We start from the raw sequence: 20,714 nt of genomic DNA, 5'->3' as shown, positions 1-20,714 counted from the left end.
GTAGGTTTGGAGGTGGGTGGTGGATGTTAGGAGTGCTAGATAGTGTGGATATTGGTCCTGCCGCACAGCTGGTCCCAGTAGGTCTGGAGATGGGTAGTGGATGTTATGAAGTGCTAGATTGTGTGGATACTGGTCCACCCGCACAGCTGGTCCCAGTAGGTTTGGAGGTGTGTAGTGGATGTTAGGAGTATGCCAGATGGGCTTCCTTGAAAAGGTGAGTATTCATGGAGGGTTTAAATGTCTGAGCGCTGGGGGAGAGTCTGATGGCACATGGTAGGGAATTCCAGAGGGCAGCACGGGAAAAGTGTTGTAGGCAGGAGTGAGAGGAGGTAATAACGCAGGAGGTTTGGAGGATGGCGTCAGCAGAATGTAGGTGGTGTCTAGAGATATATTTGGGGATGAGAGCTGAGGTGTAAAGGGGGGCAGTGTCATTGAGAGCTTTGTAAGTGAGAGCTAGGGTTTTACATCTGATATCAGAGAATATTGGTAGCCAGTCAATAGGGTGGGGATAGGGTCAATATTCTTTGGGGTGGGATAGTGCCAATCGGGGTACTACGGCATGGAAAAGGTCAAAGATCAATGCAGCAGCAGCCGCTCCAAGGTGCTTGGACTCACCAGGTAAAAGTTAAAAACTGTGCTTTATTGGGTTACATTAAAAAGATAGGACACTCATGACAAACAAAAATAGAAGAACCTCCTCCCACGCGTTTCGGGCATAGACTGCCCTTTCTCAAGGAGAATGACATAGGCAGTGGGAGGGAGCTATTTAAACCTCCCACATGCTAATTAAATTGGTGTATCACACCTGAGTCAGTAAATGAAATTGGAATAGCCATGGCATTGGATAGTTAAAACCTGCAAAATATGGTATATAGAATAATTCATATATACATAGACTATTTCATACATAAAATCATTGTTATATAAAGTCCAGTACTGCTCATGAATAACTGTCATCAACTGTTAAACCTAACATAGCATATTAACCAAGTATTGGGAAGTAATTTGAATCGCCAGGGGTATGTAGTTTTAATTTATAACAGATGTCTAATTGACACATGATAATATTAATGAATCTATCCTGTGTGTACAAAAAAATTGGGGGAAAGGAAACAATGCAGCAAAGATAATGAATATATACATATTATAGAAATGCTTTAAGGTCCCACTCAGTATTGAGACCTTTCGGCATAATAGTGTCCACAGTGAAAATCCAAAATGCTTCTCTTTGATATAGAATTTTAGACCTATCTCTTCCTCGAGTATGCATTTTAATTTTTTCTAGGGCAATACATTTGAAATGTTTGAAGCTGCCATTTTGGCAGCCTTTAACGTGACTTGAGACAGGATGGGTGATATCCATATTTTTTTATATGTCTCATGTGTTCTAGCATTTTTATTTTGAATGCTCTAGTGGTAGGTCCCACGTATCTTTTATTGCACCCGCATGTGATCATATAGATTACATGATCAGTGTTACAATTTAGGAAGGAGAGGATTTTAAATTCTTTGGTGTCCTCACTATTCATGAAGATCTCGGATTTCTGGACATATTGGCAGATTTTACATTTTCCACGTGGGAAGCAACCTACAAGATTGGGAAAAAGCATATTTTTGTTATCATCACGTTTGGTAGATATCATACTGGGTGACACCATATTACCTAAGGTGTGGGCTTTTTTGAACACAAATTTAGGATCCATTGCAGCCATATCCTTTAGAAGTATATCTGTATTTAAGATCCCCCAATGTTTTTTGATTATAGATTTAATATTCATAGATTGTGTACTGAATTGCGTAATAAAAAATGGTGGTTAAGATTTGTCAGTCTCTAATTCATAATTTTTGTTAGTATCCTTGACATGTTAAAATGTAGAGAGATCAGTGTTAATTAATTGGTCTCTAGGCTTGTCCCTTGCTCTAATGTAGGCCTGATGGAGATTGCCAGGGTCATAACCTCTGGTAAGAAGTCTACCTGTAAGTTCTTGAGAACTAACGTCATAGTCCTCCATGGTGGAGCAATTTCTGCGAATATGCAGGTATTGCCCATAGGGAAGTCCCTTAATGAGATTAGGATTATGACAACTGGAAGCATGCAACAGTGTATGCTAGAATGTTGTTTCCTATAAATGTTGGTATATGTTTTTGAATCCAAACCTACATAAAGGCACAAGTCCAAGAAAAAAATGTGATGACGATGATGGTGATGAGTGAATGTGAGGTTGAATGTGTTCGTGTGCAAGTAGGAAAAGAATGCATGCAGTTCGGTGATGGAACCCGACCAAACTAAGATCAGGTCATCAATGTAGCGGTGATAAGTGACTATAAGATGTCGATAGGGGTTCCTATCTCCAAACACGTGGGACTGCTCCCACCAACCCATAAATAGGTTGGCATAGGAAGGCGCAAAAGATAACCCCATGGCCGTGCCACGTGTACTACGGCATGGAAACTCTTGTTCAAGTTTGTGGAAATTTCCATGTGATGTTACTATCACTGTTTAATCAATAACCCCCAGTGTATTAAAGTACTTTGCCCCATTAGCATTAGCTTGTGATTTGGGGAGTGCCAATGGGACAAAGAAGGGGGTGGTTACACGATGCACAGATTGTAACGGGATGTGCCAAACAGTGCAAATCTATGGGATTTACAGTCTCCCAACTGCAAACATGGGGGCAGATTTAGTGCAAGAAACAGCGCCATATCCATCATAGAAAAGGACTCCCACTGAAAGCAATTTTCGTTATTCCTTTGATACATCTGGTGCAATTCTTGTGCGGAGCCAGTGGATTTGAGTAAATACATCCTGTTTCTGTGTATCTTTTTATCTCCAGGTCTGTGTTTGTGAAAACTTTCTGGTTAACCAAATGTTGCATACGCTGAGCATTGGGTGCAGAGAACGAGGCAGAGCAACTTTTCTGGGTGTCAATTGTTCGCTGCAGTTTGCGAATCGGGTGAAATGTGCCCCTTTCTCCAGTAAAACGTTGCACACGCACGCACGCACACACGCACACACACACACACACACACGGTAAGCCGTGCAACCAAAATACCCAAACCATACAAATCAATGTGCAGTGTCGTGTGGCTGTTTGTATTTTGCCATTTAGTGCAGTTTTAGTGAAATCCCATTCTCACACCTGCAGTGTTAATACAAAGACCCCCCCTGAGTTTCTCTGCTTCTAATCTCCCACACCTCCTCCTCGGAACAACATGTACAGTAGAGGCAACTCTTATTCGAACAAAAACCAGTGGCAATTCCCCAAAAAACCCAGGAAACACCCAGGTACATTCTGAATACATGCCTTAAACTTTCCTTAAACTAGCCCCAGCATTTCTGCATTGATTAATGGCCTATCAGATTAACAGCGGGGGTCCCTGGCAGTCCCATTCAAACTGAATTGGACTGCCAGGGATCCCTGCTGTGTTAATCCTATGGGTCGTTAGTCAATGCAGAAATGCCTTAAACGTGCCTCAAACTAGCCCAGAACATACCCAGCACACACCCAGCACACACCCAGCACACACCCAGCACACACCCAGCACACACCCAGCACACACCCAGCACACACCCAGCACACACCCAGCACACACCCAGCACACACCCAGCACACACCCAGCACATACCCAGCACACACCCAGCACACACCCAGCACACACCCAGCACATACCCAGCACATACCCAGAATGTAACCCGGCTAGTTTACGGCAAATGTTAGAATAAACGTTGCCTCTACTGTACCATCGGTAAAGTAATGATCTAATGCAGGGGTGCGCAAACTTCCTGCACTGTGCCCCCCTGTCTGGCGCCATCCCCCCCTTACCTATAATGCGGCGTCAAATGATGCCGCGTCTCCATGGCAACAGACGTCAAATGACGCGGTGGGGTCATGTGACATCACATGATGCCGCGTTGCCATGGAGATGCGGGGACTGAAGCGGGGACTGAAGCCGGGTAAGTGAGCCGCACCCCCCCCCCCAAAAAAAGTCTTGCGCCCCCCCTATTTGCGCACCCCTGATGTAATGTGTGCAGGAATCTCTTGTTAATACGGGTAAGAGGTGTGACTGTAATGTACTAAAACCTAACGCCAACATAATAAGAACATATATCTTGTAACACCGGGGTGCTGAACTCAAGTCCCCCCGCCTCCCCTCCACCCCACCAACAGGTCAGGTTTTCAGGATATCCCTGCTTTAGCACAGGTGGCTCAATCAGTCCCTGCTTCAGCACAGGTGGTTCAGTCTTTGACTGAGCCTCTGATTGAGCCACCTGTACTGATGCTGGGATATCCTGAAAACCTGTCCTGTACGGTGGGCCTGAGGACTGCAGTTGAGCCCCCCTGTTATAAGAGACAGTATGTATTATACTCCGTATGGGGAACACAAAACTGATAATAAAAGGCTCCATCAGAAATCTTTTTAAGAGGGTCAAACATCCAAATATCCCCAAAAGGAAAAACTGCTGTGTGATGATAATGCTGAAAGGGAAAAGCCGGAAAGAAATTAGGAGGAAAATATTACAATTTATTATTTTATTTTATTGTTCTGACGTGGGACAACACCTTTCATTTCTGAGTGTGACATTGCAGAGAGCTTTAAATTATCCCCCCCGGTGTTCTCATCTGTGGAACCCAGCCTGACAAGAACAAACAGGAGAAGATAAATGGCCCGTGGGGAAAAACTGAATATTCTCTCATTTTGACTGTAAAGAAAATCAAACATGTTTGGGCTTGAAAACTCTCCTCTCCGACTGCCCTGAGTCCCCCTCCAGGGGTTGTTTCTTTGACCTCTTACAACGTAACTATTTACGGTACATCTATTTGGGCTGTGAGAATTTGGGCTGTTAAAACCCTTTTCCTGCTAGTGGTATGGCCAACTGCAGAGCTGGGAGGACGGGCAGCTCCTGAGCTCCGGACCCCAAAGCCAAATTAAACAGCTTTTCGCCCTTAAAATACTGCAGGGAAGTATCCCTAAACATAATTACAGGAGGCACCAGCGCTGGAGAACACCCTGGCTATACGGATACCCGCCAAAAACAACCAACTCGCAAGCGGAGGGGACGGAGTCGCTGAGAGATGAGGTGCGGCGGCCATTTTACCCAGACGGGTAGCTTAGGCGCGAAGAGGAACGGCACACCTCCAGAGTCCTCCGTTCGGGATCCCCGGTATGTGCGTGGGTGGAGCGGAGCATGGTCCGGGAGAACGGACGGGGGGCCGCCTGCCAATAGCCCTGGCAAACCAACGGAGGCAGCAGAGAGGAGCCGGAGAGAGAGCGGAGGGCGGCCATTTTATCCCAGAGCTCGGCTGTAGTGGCGACGGAGTGTGTGGGATAGGCCCACCCGTCTCTACCCCTAAGACCGCTGACCGAGACCTCCAAAGAGCTGGGGGGACCATGCAGGGACATCCCCGGGGGAAGAGCGAGTAAACAGACATCAGGAGATCCGTCAGAGAACAGAAGAGGCACAGGACGGCTGGGACCAAGCTCTGTCAGGAAAGCCAAACCACCAGGATTCCCTGGGATGAGACGGGGGATAAACGGGGGGAGATTGTAAGGCGGGGAAGTGGGCTGAATGGCCAAAAACGGGCACAAACACCCCATAGGGAGACAGCAGTCCCATGCAGGGACAAGAACCAGCCTCACCTCCCTCCAAAATGGCCACCAGCGGCGGCCTGTGAGGGGAGAGAGGCTGGGAGGAAGGCCACCCTGAGCCCCAATACCTCAATAAAGGGAAGGAATATACACACAAGAAAAAATTCCCGGGCTGCATAAGGCTGCACTTATTGTGCCTTGCGACGGCGACGTCGCTCCGAAACAAATCCATTGACTCCGTCGCAATCGCTTATAGTAAGCGTGATGGAGCGACGGAGCAACTAAAAATTTGGAAGCCGGGTAAATTTGATTTTTTAGAAACAGTCGTCACATGTGACTGACTGTCTCTAAACCAATCAAATTGCGCGGCCCGCCCCCTTTAGTGACGTCACTGGCTTTGTCGCCAGCGATGTCGCTAAAAATCAAATTGCAACTTTCGCTGGTGGCGACGTCATCGGCCGCGTCGCCGTCACCAGCACTATAAGCGCGGCCTAAGACACCCCTCCCCCCCATCCAAAAATAAGACAAGCACAGAGACAGTGAGCATATCAGACACCAAAATGAATACATCCCTATACAAAAAGGAGCCCAAGTAACAGCCCTCCCTCACTGGAGACCCATACGCTCTCCCACACTACACCAGGCACCGCAAAGCTGGGAGAATGAGAACCCACCCCACACCAATAGGAAACCGGATTAAAATGTTGCAGAGGGGACATGAGATTCCTGTCTAAGCCCAAAAGCTGAAGAACTGGTTGCCCGTAAGCAAACTATCCACCGTTGAAACACTTTTAAGCACAAATCTGCAGAGAAAAAGAAAATAAAGAAAAATATATATACTACACATGGATAAATTCAAACTACCAAAGCGGCAAAAAATATGGCTCCAAAACACCCCAAGCAAGATAAAGTGGCGGAGCAGGATCCTGGTGTTACCCAAATTGAGGCAATCACAAGGCAAGCGATTAAGAGTATAACTCCAAAACTGGAGGCAAAACTAGAACCCATTCAAAAATCACTAGAAAGTATACAGGGGCAACTAACCTCGCAGAAAAAGAGGATCAAGGAAGCGGAACAAAGAATTGGGAATTCGGAGGACACCATTACACAACTTAAACACAACCTCCAACAATTAGAAGAAGCACAAAAGATACGCAAAGATAAAATGGAAGACCAGGAAAACAGGTCCAGGAGGCACAATCCGAGGTTTATCGGAATCCCAGAAAATAATCGGAGGAAATCAGCTAGCCACACTGCTAGCCAAAGCTATCCCGGCATATCTAGGTCTGAATACAGAGGAGACACTTTTCAAAATGGAAAGGTTCCACCGAATAGGACCCCCCCCCCAGAACAGAACAGGGGAGCAGACCAAGACCGGTGATCGGTCGCTTTTTGGACTGAGCAGAGAGGAACAAAATATTCACAGCCAAAGAGCCAATTGATATCGAAGGTAATAGAATCCTGATCTTCCAAGATGTCTTTACACAGGTGTCATTTCTCTACACAGGTGTCACAGCAACGGAAAGAATTTTCAGAAGCATGCTCCGAGCTATACAAGAAAGGGATCAAATTTGCACTCCTGTACCCAGCCAAGCTACGAATTCAAACTGACAAAGGAAGTGTATTTATGAACAGTCCAACAGAAGCAAAAGACTTTGTACAAATGCTTAAGAATGGCAAGGACACAGAAGATACCTGAATGACCAAATACTTAGAGCTACTAAGTTTAAGAAGTCTCTAATGCTACCAAGAAGGCTCAAAATAGAGGAACATTGGGACTATAGACGAGCCATATCTCCCCCACACCCACCATCCTCACCCCTCCCTCCCACCCCACACCCCCCCCCCCACCCCCCACCCCCCCCCCCCACCCCACCAGTCCCTCCTCCCCACCCCCCTTCCCCTCTGGGCTGTGAGGAGCCAAAATATCTAAAGCCAATGGATGAATCAGGATTTGTGATTGTACATCACAAGAATGAAGCAATTGACATGTTTGTTTGTTATTTGTTACTGTTTATTAATGTTGATTTGTTACAGACGATCTCTACAATACAATTCCGGTGATCCTAAGAAAGTGAGGAATCCCAGAGAATTCATGACTTTAAAGTGGCAGCATAGGAAAATGTAAAGAGGACGAAACCCCAGAAGACGGAGGCTGACGGCACGCATGCAGACATTTAAGTATAAAACTCGCAAAGCCCACATCATAACAATACCAAATCTCATAGCACACAGGTAATATGAGTAAACTCAAATTTATCACATGGAATGTGAAGGGGGTGCACTCACCTATAAAAAGAGCAATGATACTACAACATGTAAAAAGTTTAAAGGCAGATGTGGCGTTTCTGCAAGAAACCCACTTAGACGAACCTGAACACAAAAAAATGAAAAAGGCAATAGGTGCAGGAATGCTGGTCCCCCTCCTTCGATGGGAAGAAGAGGGGACTCGCTATTATAATCAGGAAAAGGTTGTACTACAGTGTAAATAAGATGGACAGCGACAGTAAGGGGTGATATATTACAGTGGGTGTTACGCTGGCAGGGAAGAGGGTTATCATGGCTAATATATATCCCCCGAACAACTTCGACACAAGCTCCTTCTCGGAAATACTGACGAAAATAACTACATTGAGCCAAACTACAGCCCAGGTTCCTCTGATTGTGGGAGGGGATTTTAATCTGGTTTTTGTCGAAACAAATAGACAGAAAGAGTAATAAAAATGAGAACAGAATGAGATACCAGAAAACCACAGTTCTGCAAAATTTCAGTCACACGCTAAACACAGATATCTGGAGGCACTTACATCCCACGGAGCGGGATTTCACCTTTTCCTCCCACCCACACACGTCCTTCTCTAGGATGGACCATTTTTTGATCTCCAACAACGTAGTAAATTAGGTCAGCAGAGCGGAGATAGGAATCCTAACAAACTCAGACCGCGCCCCGGTGTTCTTTATGATAGGATGGAATGAAGGGCCGACCTCCCAGGGCGGAGGGAGATTTCCAGCCGCTGTGGCAGCAAACAAACAATTTAAGTCCTCTTCTGCAGACAGCATGGAAGGACTTTGCTACTAATAACAAACAGCATGGAGAGCAGGAAAATCTATTCTGGGAAACCGCCGAACCGGTATTAAGAGGGAATATTATAAGCTATGTGAGTTTCAATAAAAAGAAGGCAAATTAATCAATATTAGCAGCCGCAACGACACTCACAAAGGCCTTTAAAACCTTTCAAATATACCCCTCAAAAGGGAATAAAGATATATTCCTGCTAGCAAAGAGAGAGCATGAGTTGATCATTCAGAAAAAAAATTGAATTTACAGCATCCCTAAGCAAACTTAAATACCATAAACACGGAAACAACGCAGGTAAACTTCTTGCAGTAATATCGGGAGAGAGCTATACACCAACAATAATCACGGCAGCTAAAAATAACGCAGGGAACAGGGCAGCAAAAACCAAAGAGATATTGGGAGTGTTTGAGGAATTCTATAAAAAATTATACGCAGAGAGACCATACCGTGAGCTAAACTGTGAGGCCTTCTGGTCCCACATACAACTCCCCACGCTAAACAAAAAAGATTCGGACACCCTAAACTCACCCATAACAATTGAAGAAGTAGAAGGAGTAATATCTACGCTAAAAACTGGCAAAGCCCCAAGACCCGATGGTATGTCGGGAGAATTCTACAAACTTTTAAAGCAGGAGACAGCACCAATGTTGGCAGATATATTTAAGAAAGTAATGAATGGGGAACCGCTTCCGCATACATTTAATTCAGCATACAGTACATAAAAGTGCTACCTAAAAAGGGAAGAGACGTGGAAGATCCAGGATCATACCGACCCATATCACTACTTAACCAAGATTTTAAGCTTTTCACAAAAATTCTGGCAAATCGAATCAAAACCCTGATACACACGTTAGTAGCACCAAACCAGACAGGCTTTGTCCCAAATAGGAGTTCCATGATAAATATGTTATATACCTAGGTATAACGATACCAAATAATATGAACAAATTATATCCTCTTAATTTTACCCCTAATCATTGGAAAAATTAAGGAAAAAATTGCATTGTGAAACAAACTACCCTGGTCCATCTGGGGAAAAGGAAATTTGATTAAAGTGTCAATATTCCCCAAGCTACTCTACCCAATGATGATGCTCCCTGTCACACTAAGCAACAAAGATGCTGAGAAAGTACATAGTATGTTCACAGGGTTTATATGGGGAGGCAAGAAAAAGAGAATAAGCGGCAGAAAATTACAAATGGATAAGTTGGAGGGAGGAATATCAATGCCAGGTGGGAAGAATTATGGGCATGCTTGCCTATTTAGATATATAAGAGATTGGGTTAACCGCACACATATGTTTGTCATCCCAGAAATTGAAAAAGTATATAAGGAGGGACACAACCCGGTAGCAATACTACACACAAAAGAAGCAAAACTCCAAACCCACATAAAGAATTCCATACTGATACACCACACACAAAAGGCATGGAGAACGATAAGGAAACAGCTAGCGCTAGATAGCGAAGTATCCCAATGTATTCCAATACAGGGGAACCCAGAATTCCCTGGAGGCGTCACGAGCCAGCCCTTATTTAATTGGAGGGAGCTGAGATTAACGGAAATAACACAACTAGTTGTGGAAAAAAAAGAAAAACAATGGAAATCCTTCCAGGGGTTAAGGAACGAATTCAGTATAGACAATATAGGGTTCTTTGCTTACCTACAAGTCAGGCATTACGTAAACAGACTAACTACACAGAACCCACGTGGATTTGATGATAATGTCCTGGACTCAACATTAAAAATGACAAAAAAACAAAAAATTTAATATTAACAAGATCTACAGATTAACAACTCCCAAGGACAGAGGATCCCATCATGGTAGGGACATGGGCCCAGTGGAAAAAAAGATGTTCCAGGGATAGGAAATCACGAAATAATAATCAAGGGATTAAAAAATATCTTAAAAAGCACCCAGTCTCTATATTGGAGAGAAACACAAGTCAAAAGTATACAACGGGCATTAACTGCACCTGGAATACAAGCTACATTTTCGGATAAGTGTGAGGGTGACTGCCCAAGGTGTTTTGGGAAAGATGCCCGTTTTTTCCATATGTTTTGGACATGCCCCCGAATACAGGACTTCCGGAATAAGATAGTTGACTTAATAGACAATGTATACCAAATAAAATATAGCAGAGATACCCTAAGCCTGATATAGGGAGCAGAACAGGGGGAGTTCGCTGACAAAACCATATAGCCTAGACTTATTCAAACAATTCTGTTGATCGCCAAGAGATGCATTGCTCTAAAGTGGATAGACAAAGAACCGCCAACTTTGGACCTAGTAGAGCGCAGAATGCTGGACCTGTTCAAACTGGACAGGATGGATGTATGGTTAGAAGGTCCATCACCAAAAAATAGGCTGATTGAACAGTGGAAACAGTTTTTGACAAACACCCAATTTATCAAAAGGAAAATCTGGGAGGAAATACTAGAAACTAATACTGTATATAGGTAATCAAGGATTCACAAGGATAAAGTGTTTAAATGAAAGGAACTAGAGCGATACGTCAATACAGTTACTGTAGAGTGAGTTTTAGTTCAAGTTAGGATTTAGAATAGGTTTTTTTATGTCTGTTTTATGTGGAGTTGAGCAATCTCTGTTAAAAGTAAAAACGCTAAGGACGGGAGTCAATTATATCCTCTGAAGGAGGAGATCGGGCTGAAAGAAAATGGGAAGAAAAGATCACAGCCAGTGAGGAAGCATTTTCAAGGTCGGAAGCTAAGCAGAGACGGAGAGTTGGGTGCAACAGTCACGGGTACAAAATATATTCCGTGTATTGTATAACCAAAAGCTGTATAATTGGCAAATGTACCAATATAAGATATGCTTAATGCTGTATTGTGAAAGATGATATATATGTATCTGTGTGATCGGAATAAATAAAGTTAAAAAAAAAAAAAAACCTTTCCTGCTAAGGTTGCATTGTAAGTAAATGTATTGGAATATAAGGTCAGCAAAAAATCCGTGTATTGTAAATGTAGGTCATCTCTTGCCTTTTAACATTATCTGTATGTTCTCACTGTGCAGCTGTGTGTCTATACTTAGAGATGTAGACAATATATATCACTATAATAAAGAGACGCAATGGAGTCCTGCAGGAGAGATCCTACCCCATCCTGGGGTTTCACTATTTTAATAAAGTTACCAGCTCAAGGCCAACCTGGGTCTTAGGTGGTTGAATGTTAAGAAAAAGGCCAAATGGATTGTCAGTTTTGTTTCTGTGTAAGTCACTTTAACATTTAGGGTTGTCGGGCGGCTTCTCCAAAATACAGGACACAATGGTTAAAGGTGCGACGCAATCAAGACACACACACACACCTCACACTTCTCTCCGCTCCATGCTGTTTCCTCCTCTCCTTGGCACACACCCCTCACACTTCTCTCCACTCCATGCTGTTTCCTTCTCTCCTTGGCACACATCCCTCACACCTCTCTCCACTCCATTCTGTTTCCTCCTCTCCTTGGCACACACACCCCTCACACCTCTCTCCGCTCCATGCAGTTTCCTTCTCTCCTTGGCACACACACCCCTCACACCTCTCTCCGCTCCATGCTGTTTCCTTCTCACCTTGGCACACACCCCTCACACCTCTCTCGACTCCATGCTGTTTCCTCCTCTCCTTGGCACACACACCCCTCACACCTCTCTCCGCTCCATGCTGTTTCCTTTTCTCCATGGCCTCAGGCTCCTAACACGTCCTCCTGATTGGCTGGATTGCCCAGCAGCAGCCAATCAAGATGAAGGAAGTTGCCCAGCCCCCTAGCAACAGCCCTGCTCTCTCCCAGCACTGGGAAATCCAAGCCGGTCAGGTCACTATGTCCAGAGAGGTAATAACGGTATACACATACACGCCCAGAGAGGTAATACCGGTATACACATACACGCCCAGAGAGGTAATACCGGTATACACATACATGCCCAGAGAGGTAATACCGGTATACACATACACGCCCAGAGAGGTAATACCGGTATACACATACACGCCCAGAGAGGTAATACCGGTATACACATACACGCCAGAGAGATAATACCGGTATACACATACACACCCAGAGAGGTAATACCGATATACACATACACACCCAGAGGGGTAATACCGGTATACACATACACACCCAGAGAGGTAATACCGGACACATACACGGCCAGAGAGGTAATACCGGTATACACATACACGCGCAGAGGGGTAATACCAGTATACACATACACTGCCAGAGAGGTAATACCGGTTTACACATACACACCCAGAGAGATAATACCGGTATACACATACACGCCCAGAGAGGTAAGACCGGACACATACATGGCCAGAGAGGTAATACCGGTATACACATACACACCCAGAGAGGTAATACCGATATACACATACACACCCAGAGGGGTAATACCGGTATACACATACACACCCAGAGAGGTAATACCGGACACATACACGGCCAGAGAGGTAATACCGGTATACACATACACGCGCAGAGGGGTAATACCAGTATACACATACACTGCCAGAGAGGTAATACCGGTTTACACATACACACCCAGAGAGATAATACCGGTATACACATACAGTACACGCCCAGAGAGGTAATACCGGACACATACATGGCCAGAGAGGTAATACCGGTATACACATATACGCCCAGAGAGATAATACCGGTATACACATACACGCCCAGTATTACCACTATTTTTTTACTGGACAGGGTGTCCAAATACAGGACAGTCCGGTTCAATACTGGATACCTAGCAACCCTAACATTTGAAATACAAAATTATATTTCAAAAACTATTTTGCTCATTACATGTCAACATGTATATTGTACTTTAAGTTGCTGCTTTTAGCCAGATGACGATCATACGTGCATTAACCAATGTTATCACTTTGCAAACACCTGGATTCGTTTATTTGCACTAATCACACTCAAAAATCTTCCAAGCATTTCACACGGGGTAAACTTCCTGGTCAAATTCCTAACCATCGCATGCAAAATCTTCATATATGTCATTAAGACAAAGCATTATATTATTCTTAGCTGCAATTAGAATATTTAAATCCCATCGTTTATATTAAAGGCTGGGTTAGAATGCACGGTTACAATGCCAGGCAAACACCTTGTGCTGAATGTTGATACATCGTGGCAACGAAACATTTGCAAATAAGCAAATAAGGTCTGTTGAATTGTGTTCATAAATGCATGGTATGTACAGTAAATGTGGTGGAGATATGTCCTGCCAGGGGCCTTTATTTTACATGCTATGAGTTCACATGAATGGAGCTGGTTCTACACTGCTAGTTACATTTTTGTATCTCGTGTCCTTAGCGGGAATATTTGAACTATTTTTGTTTGTTTTCTCTCTAATTCTTGAGGAGATCTAAATAAATTATTTTTTTGACAATAGAAAATGTCCTGCAAAACTGCGGTTTGTGCTTCCCTGCTTTAATGGGAAGGGGGTCGTCTTGGTATTTAAAGAGGGCTGGACAGGGCTGCGTGCCCACAGGTGTCATTGTTACCGGACCCCAGCTATGACCTGGGATCCCCATTCTCAAAGATGAGAAGCAGCCAGACATGTGCTGTACTTAAAACTGATTTGTATTGCAGCACGTTCACTTTCAGAGATGTGTTCCTGATGCTGGCGGTCTGCGTTAGCAGCACTGCTGTTACCAGACGTTTGTCATCATTAGCCGGGGATTTGTGATTTCACACTTATTAGTTACTAAATCTGCAGGCATGTGTGCACATGAAGCAATGCCGAAAATATCATTGTTATATAATTTTTTTCACTGGAGTGACCAGAAAAGCATTGAAAAGCAACGTATTCCATTCCAAATTAATGTATTGGCCCTCCCTTGCAAAGCTGTTCATTCCCCTACCCTAATCACCCCCACGATAAAGCAAGGTGCCCCCCCTAAGTAATGAATCCCCCCATGTACAGTAATGCATTACCCTAATTGTACAGCGACTCATCCTCTCCCACTCTAAAAAAAATTGCATCCCGCATTATGAAGCACTGAGCTCGCATTGCAAAGCCATGCCTCCACCCATTGCAAAGCCATGCCTCCACCCATTGCAGAGCCATGCCTCCGCCCATTGCAGAGCCATGCCTCCACCCATTGCAGAGCCCTGCCTGCACCCATTGCAAAGCCATGCTTCCACTCACTGCAGAGCCATGCCTCAACCCATTGCAGAGCCCTGCCTGCTCCCATTGCAAAGCCATGCCTCGACCCATTGCAGTCATGTATTTACCAATTATAAAGTCATGCCTCCACCCATTGCAGCCATGCATTCCCCATTATAAAGCGGTGCATTCACCCATTGCAAAGCCATGCACTCACCCATTGCAAAGCCATGCACTCACCCATTGCAAAGCCATGCATTCCCCATTGTAAAGCCATGCCTCCACCCATTGCAAAGCCATGCCTCCACCCATTGCAAAGCCATGTATCACCCATTGCACAGCCATGCATCCACCCATGGCAAAGCCATCGATAGGTATCCACTCCACATTAGTTTTATCCACCATAACTTAACTAATGTGGGGTGGATACCTATCCCAGCTTCAAATTGCAAAGCCAGTATAACCAACATCACACTGAGGAGACCCAAAATGTCTAAAAAGCTGTCTGTGGGTGGGTTTACTGGCTATGCATCTTAACCCAGAATGAAAAGCTGTGCAATGCAGCAAGCATAAGCTTATAGGGGACCATGACAAGTTAGATTTGAAGCAAAAGGTGGCACTGTGTGCTCATTTGCATGCCATTTCCCAGAATCCCTTGCTGCAGTGGAAGCACTGTATGCTTGGCGATAATGGTAAAAGGCATTATCGGTCTAAGGGGTATGTGGCTGCTTGCATGCCTCATTACTCTCTGTTTATGATTAATAGGAATTAACAACTCACTTCCAAGTAACAGCAACTTACCTAGACTTTGCTCCTTTTGGTACAAGGCTTATTATACTGTATGCATTAGCTGTTACTCAGGGATTCTCTGTTATGTGAGGGTACTGGAGACTGTTTTAAAATGTATGTGATGTTATAATAAAATTGATTATCTTTTTGGGAAACCAGAGTGTTCTTGTGGGATTCTGTCTCTTTAGGTGTTCATATTATTATATCCCAAGCACCGTCACTAGCTATATTATATAGCCTATATTTACTGATTGTGGTACCGTTGATTTATAGGGTCTGTAGCAGGTACTTTGGTCGTTGGTATATATATACTGTATATCTATATATATATATATAGATATACGCACATATTTAAAGCCTTTCATGCTCAACGTGCCAATAAGTAAGCTATTTATAGAAATGTTCATATTAATTTGTGAATACAGATTAAAAAACATAAACAAATATATTTACTACTTAAATCAGATGTTACGAAAGACCATGGAGTTTTATATACTCAATTTATTGTTCATTAACATGTAAAATATATATGAATAAAATAATATTCTGCTACATTTTAACACATATATTGTTATTTTCTTTACACATATACACGTATATATTACCAGAGCATAAACCAAGACCAACAAACTTTCGGCAAAAGCAAAACCCAACATTGTTTTAGAGGCAAAGCCAAATGACTGGGTCAAGTTAACAGCTTTGCTTTTAATGACCACCTTCACATTTAATAACCCCCTTCACATCGGGCCATGTGTCCTTCCTGCTAGCTGTATACACCCTTAGGAGACAAGTTATTGTATAGTTGTCTTTTAAAGAATTCCATCAAGCAGCCAGAGGAAAGAAAGATTCTCTTACCAAAATCCCAAGAAGTTTGAGTTGGCTCACGCTCCCCGCCATGTTCATGTTAGACGGCTGGGTGTCAGCAACGCAGAACGCGCTCAACTACACCAGAACTTGGTCTCCAATGTTAACCCTAAGCAGGCATTCCTTTAATCTCTGCACACCCCGCCTCCCATCCATCCTCTGGGTGACACCCCTGTGCTTACACCAAACAGAAGCAGGCTGTATGCTAATGTGGAAGGGTGAATAGTTTGAGACGTACATGTGCGAGCTGTAATTTTAGGAAACCGCAGACACCTCTCTATTCTATTGAGAGATGAGAGATGAGTCTACAAAATGATTGTGCCAATTTAAATAGTTTATGTAAGAATGACACACCTATAAGTACTGCCAAACCAATTACAGGTAAGTTAAATGCGGTGAAGGTTAGTGTATAAGCGCTAGTAAGTCAAATAAGACAATTAGATTGTTTTTACGTTGTTAAATCTGGTGATGTTTCCCCCCCCCCCCCCCCATTACTTGAGTCTATATAAAAGTCCCCCTCAGATCCTAAAACTGCTTCCTATCGGCACCCACAGTGTTACAGTTTGGTGAAGTCCAAACTGTGTCAATTTGGGGGGGAAATTTACTTTTTTATTTTATTATGATTATATATCTTTATTTATGTAGCGCCCACACTGTACCCAACACTTTACAAAAGACACCGTACAGTAGAGGGAATTATAATACAATAAGGGCAACAAACAAAATCCATCAATAGGAAAGGAAATCCCTGCCCCGCAGAGCTTGCAATCTAAGTGCTGGTCCTCATGTTTCTTTCTGCAGCGGTATCACAGTCCCGAAACTTGGATAAACAGGACGGTGAGTATCTGGTTAGAATTGGACACATAACATTCCCCCACCTTTGCAAACCGCAGATAAGAAAGCAGCTGCTGATTGTGTCCTTGCGGGCATTTCTATGTAAGTGTGAATCACACGCTTCCGGTCAGTGTTTGTACGCTTTGAAGTAAGGCGATTGTTTGTGATTAGAGATCCAGTCACCACTGATAAAATCTCGGACCCCATGAACTCATCATCAGATCTGCACGGACAGTGCAATATTTGTGGGACTTTCCTATGTCCGGGGGTCTATCATTGAACTGCTATAGAACGTGTCAGGGCACCATCGCACAGAAACTCCTGTTTGTCTTCAATGGGATTTTGCATGAGATGGTGCCCCCATTGGCACTATCAGAGTTTAAGGTTTGGAGTAAATTCCATATACTCAGAAGCTGCTGTTTGGGCCATTTCAGAGTACGTCGAATTTACCCCTTAAAGTTATTTCATTGAGTTTGATCGTTGGTTGCAAACACAGGTACATTTTGAGATGTACTGTAAAGAGACAAATATCACTTTTACTTAGTTATATATTAACTAATACAAAGCTATTAGACCTTTATCAGCAGGGAGAAGGAGTGACTCAGCGAGTAAAGGCTCAGCAAGTAAAGACTCAGCGAGTAAAGGCTCAGCGAGTAAAGGCTCAGCGAGTAAAGGCACAGCGAGTAAAGACTCAGCGAGTAAAGTCTCATTGAGTAAAGGCACAGCGAGTAAAGACTCAGCGAGTAAAGGCACAGCGAGTAAAGACTCAGCGAGTAAAGGCTCAGCGAGTAAAGACTCAGCGAGTAAAGGCTCAGCGAGTAAAGGCTCGGGGAGTAAAGACTCAGCGAGTAAAGGCACAGGGAGTAAAGGCTCAGCGAGTAAAGGCTCAGCGAGTAAAGGCTCGGGGAGTAAAGACTCAGCGAGTAAAGGCACAGCGAGTAAAGGCTCAGCGAGTAAAGGCTCAGCGAGTAAAGGCTCAGCGAGTAAAAGCTCGGGGAGTAAAGACTCAGCGAGTAAAGGCACAGCGAGTAAAGGCTCTGACTCTGTAAACAACAACACTGAGTTTGAGTCAAATGAGCCTGATTCAATTCCCGGTGTCGGCTCCTTGTGACCTTGGGCGAGTCACTTTATCTCCCTGTGCCTCGGGCACCAAAATCATAGATTATAAGATCACCTGAGCAGGGGCTGTGCCTGCAACATCCCTATGCGCTGTGTTCCGCGCGCTATATACTGTAATTGTGACGCGCTTTGTGTCCCACTGGGAGAACAGCGCTATGTGAAATACAGTTGTTAAGTTGCCATCGGTATGTCCCGGTTTATTTTACACGCACACTGTATCAGGTTATTTTACACGCGCACTGTATCAGGTTATTTTACACGCGCACTGTATCAGGTTATTTTACACGCGCACTGTATCAGGTTATTTTACACGCGCACTGTATCAGGTTATTTTACACGCGCACTGTATCAGGTTATTTTACACGCGCACTGTATCAGGTTATTTTACACGCGCACTGTATCAGGTTATTTTACACGCGCACTGTATCAGGTTCGACGTCAGACTTGTTTTACAAGAGAAGCAAAAAAAAAATGCAGCTAAAACCCTGTTCTAATTCATAACCAAATGAAAACATTAAACGCTTAATGAAACATGAAAATAGTATCTACACTTGTTTGGAACCTAATTATGCCAATTTCTTCATCTTAATTTGTTGTAACTTTCTAATTGTTCTGTGACACGATGTTAAAAAAAAAAAAAAGCCATTGAATTAAAGGCACTTAAAGTGAAGTTGAGGTTGTATTCAGTACTGGAGTATGAACACTAGTATGCTTTAACCCAGGAGTGGCCAACGCCAGTCCTCAAGGGCCACCAACAGGTCAGGTTTTCAGGATATCCCTGCTTCAGCACAGGTGGCTCAGTCCCTATGACCTGACCTGTTGGTGGCCCATGTCATCTCCCGGGGGGATTAACATCATAAACACTTTGAATGGAAGAGACTTACTACTGGCAGATTAGGGCAGCGTGCGCAAACTGGGGGGCGCTGCCCCCAGGGGGGGGGCCCGAGACTTTTCTGGGGGGCGCAGCGTTTACAAAGGCCCCGCGCAGAGAGCGCGAATAAATGTAATAATGAAAACCCTGAATAGTTTTTTCTTGTTTTGCAGACAGGAGCAGACACCCCGGGAATCTGAATTAAAATGATATTATTCCCAGCTCTCCCTTCCCCAAGCGGCTTAAACTTTAACCTGTCCATGTGAGCTGGAGAAAGCAGGTGGGGCCAGACAACAGGATTGCCGGTCTCAAAACCTGTCACAGGCTTTACCTGAATTTGGATATCAACAACTTTGTGAGCTCCCCTGAACTGCAGGGTCCGGGCCACAGTCAGATTTCCTGGGGCCCCCTGCATTCACCGGGCCCGGGACACTTGTCCCTTCTGTCCCACCCTGTTGGCGGCCCTGTGCAGGGTGACCCAGGATTATGGGCCAGGGTTCTTTGGAAAAAATCCAACATGACAAAGTATTAGTGTTGAGAGTTTGGGTTTCGAGCTTGCAGGGACTGTGGGCATGTTTTTAAATGTAGGTTAGAAACAACTAGAAAGGAAAAGTATACAGGGATATACCAAATAAGGAAACATGGGAAGGATGTTGATCCAGGGAGTCATCTGATTGCCAATATTTGGAGTCAGGAAGGAATTAAAATGTCCCCGTTATTATCATTGGATAATGTGTCACTGGGGTTGTGTGTTTGCCTTCCTCTGGGTCAAAATTCTGTAAGTACAAATATAGGATAAGTATCTGTCGTCTAACTTTAGCACAGGTTGAACTTGATGAACATGTCTTTTCTCAACCTGATCTACAATGTAACTATTGGTTCTAAACTCACCCACCCCACTTTAAGTGGCAGGTTCTGATTAATTCATGGGGTTCATCTCCAGAGACCCCACTGCTTCAATCCTATATATATATATATAAATGTAAACATTCGCCGGCTTGGATTTCGGCTATCAGCAACATCTATGCGTTAAAAGTAGCAGGAGAAACATTCTAAATTAGATTCATTTAAAAAAAAAAAAAAAGAGGAATTGTAAGTTTTAAAAGTGTTACCGTGGATGTAAAAACAAACAAGGTATTCCGTAACCCCTACAACCATCACACGTTGCACTGTCAGCGTGGGAAATGGCCGCCTCAAAGTGTTAATACTGTGACAGAGTCACTGTCTGTGTAAGCCAGAGCGAGGTGCAGTGTGCGTTTCCCTGCGTGCAGGCTGAAGCGGATTTCACATTAGGCCAGGGCCTAGGGCGGCAAAATTTGGTGGTGGCAAAAATGTCCGCCCCTATATACGATTGCCACGCTCTTGGGCCTATCGGGCCTGATGGGAAGGCACTTACATGCCGTGGCTGCCCCCTTGCCCTCCTTTTCCTTACGTCACATGGCGC

General features: G+C 44.1%; 1 protein-coding gene across 24 annotated transcripts in view; it reads right to left on the bottom strand.

Annotated features, from left to right (window-relative positions):
• The window catches only part of LOC142466446 (cadherin-like protein 26), a 101,149-nt gene extending 84,437 nt beyond the window's left edge, over nucleotides 1-16,712 (bottom strand). For 9 of the 24 annotated variants that reach the window (XM_075571374.1, XM_075571376.1, XM_075571381.1 and 6 more), the window contains exon 1: nucleotides 16,438-16,710. In XM_075571374.1, coding sequence (XP_075427489.1) covers nucleotides 16,438-16,485 — 48 coding nt within the window. In that variant the 5' untranslated portion in view covers nucleotides 16,486-16,710. Of the gene's footprint in view, nucleotides 1-16,437 lie in introns of all 24 variants that reach the window. The other 15 variants (XM_075571384.1, XM_075571388.1, XM_075571392.1 and 12 more) reach the window with 5 other exon arrangements.
• Between the last annotated feature and the right edge of the window lie 4,002 nt (nucleotides 16,713-20,714).

This window comes from Ascaphus truei, chromosome 15, assembly GCF_040206685.1.
Source record: "Ascaphus truei isolate aAscTru1 chromosome 15, aAscTru1.hap1, whole genome shotgun sequence".
Classification (NCBI taxonomy): domain Eukaryota; kingdom Metazoa; phylum Chordata; class Amphibia; order Anura; family Ascaphidae; genus Ascaphus; species Ascaphus truei.
This window is presented reverse-complemented; position numbering and strand designations above follow the sequence as displayed.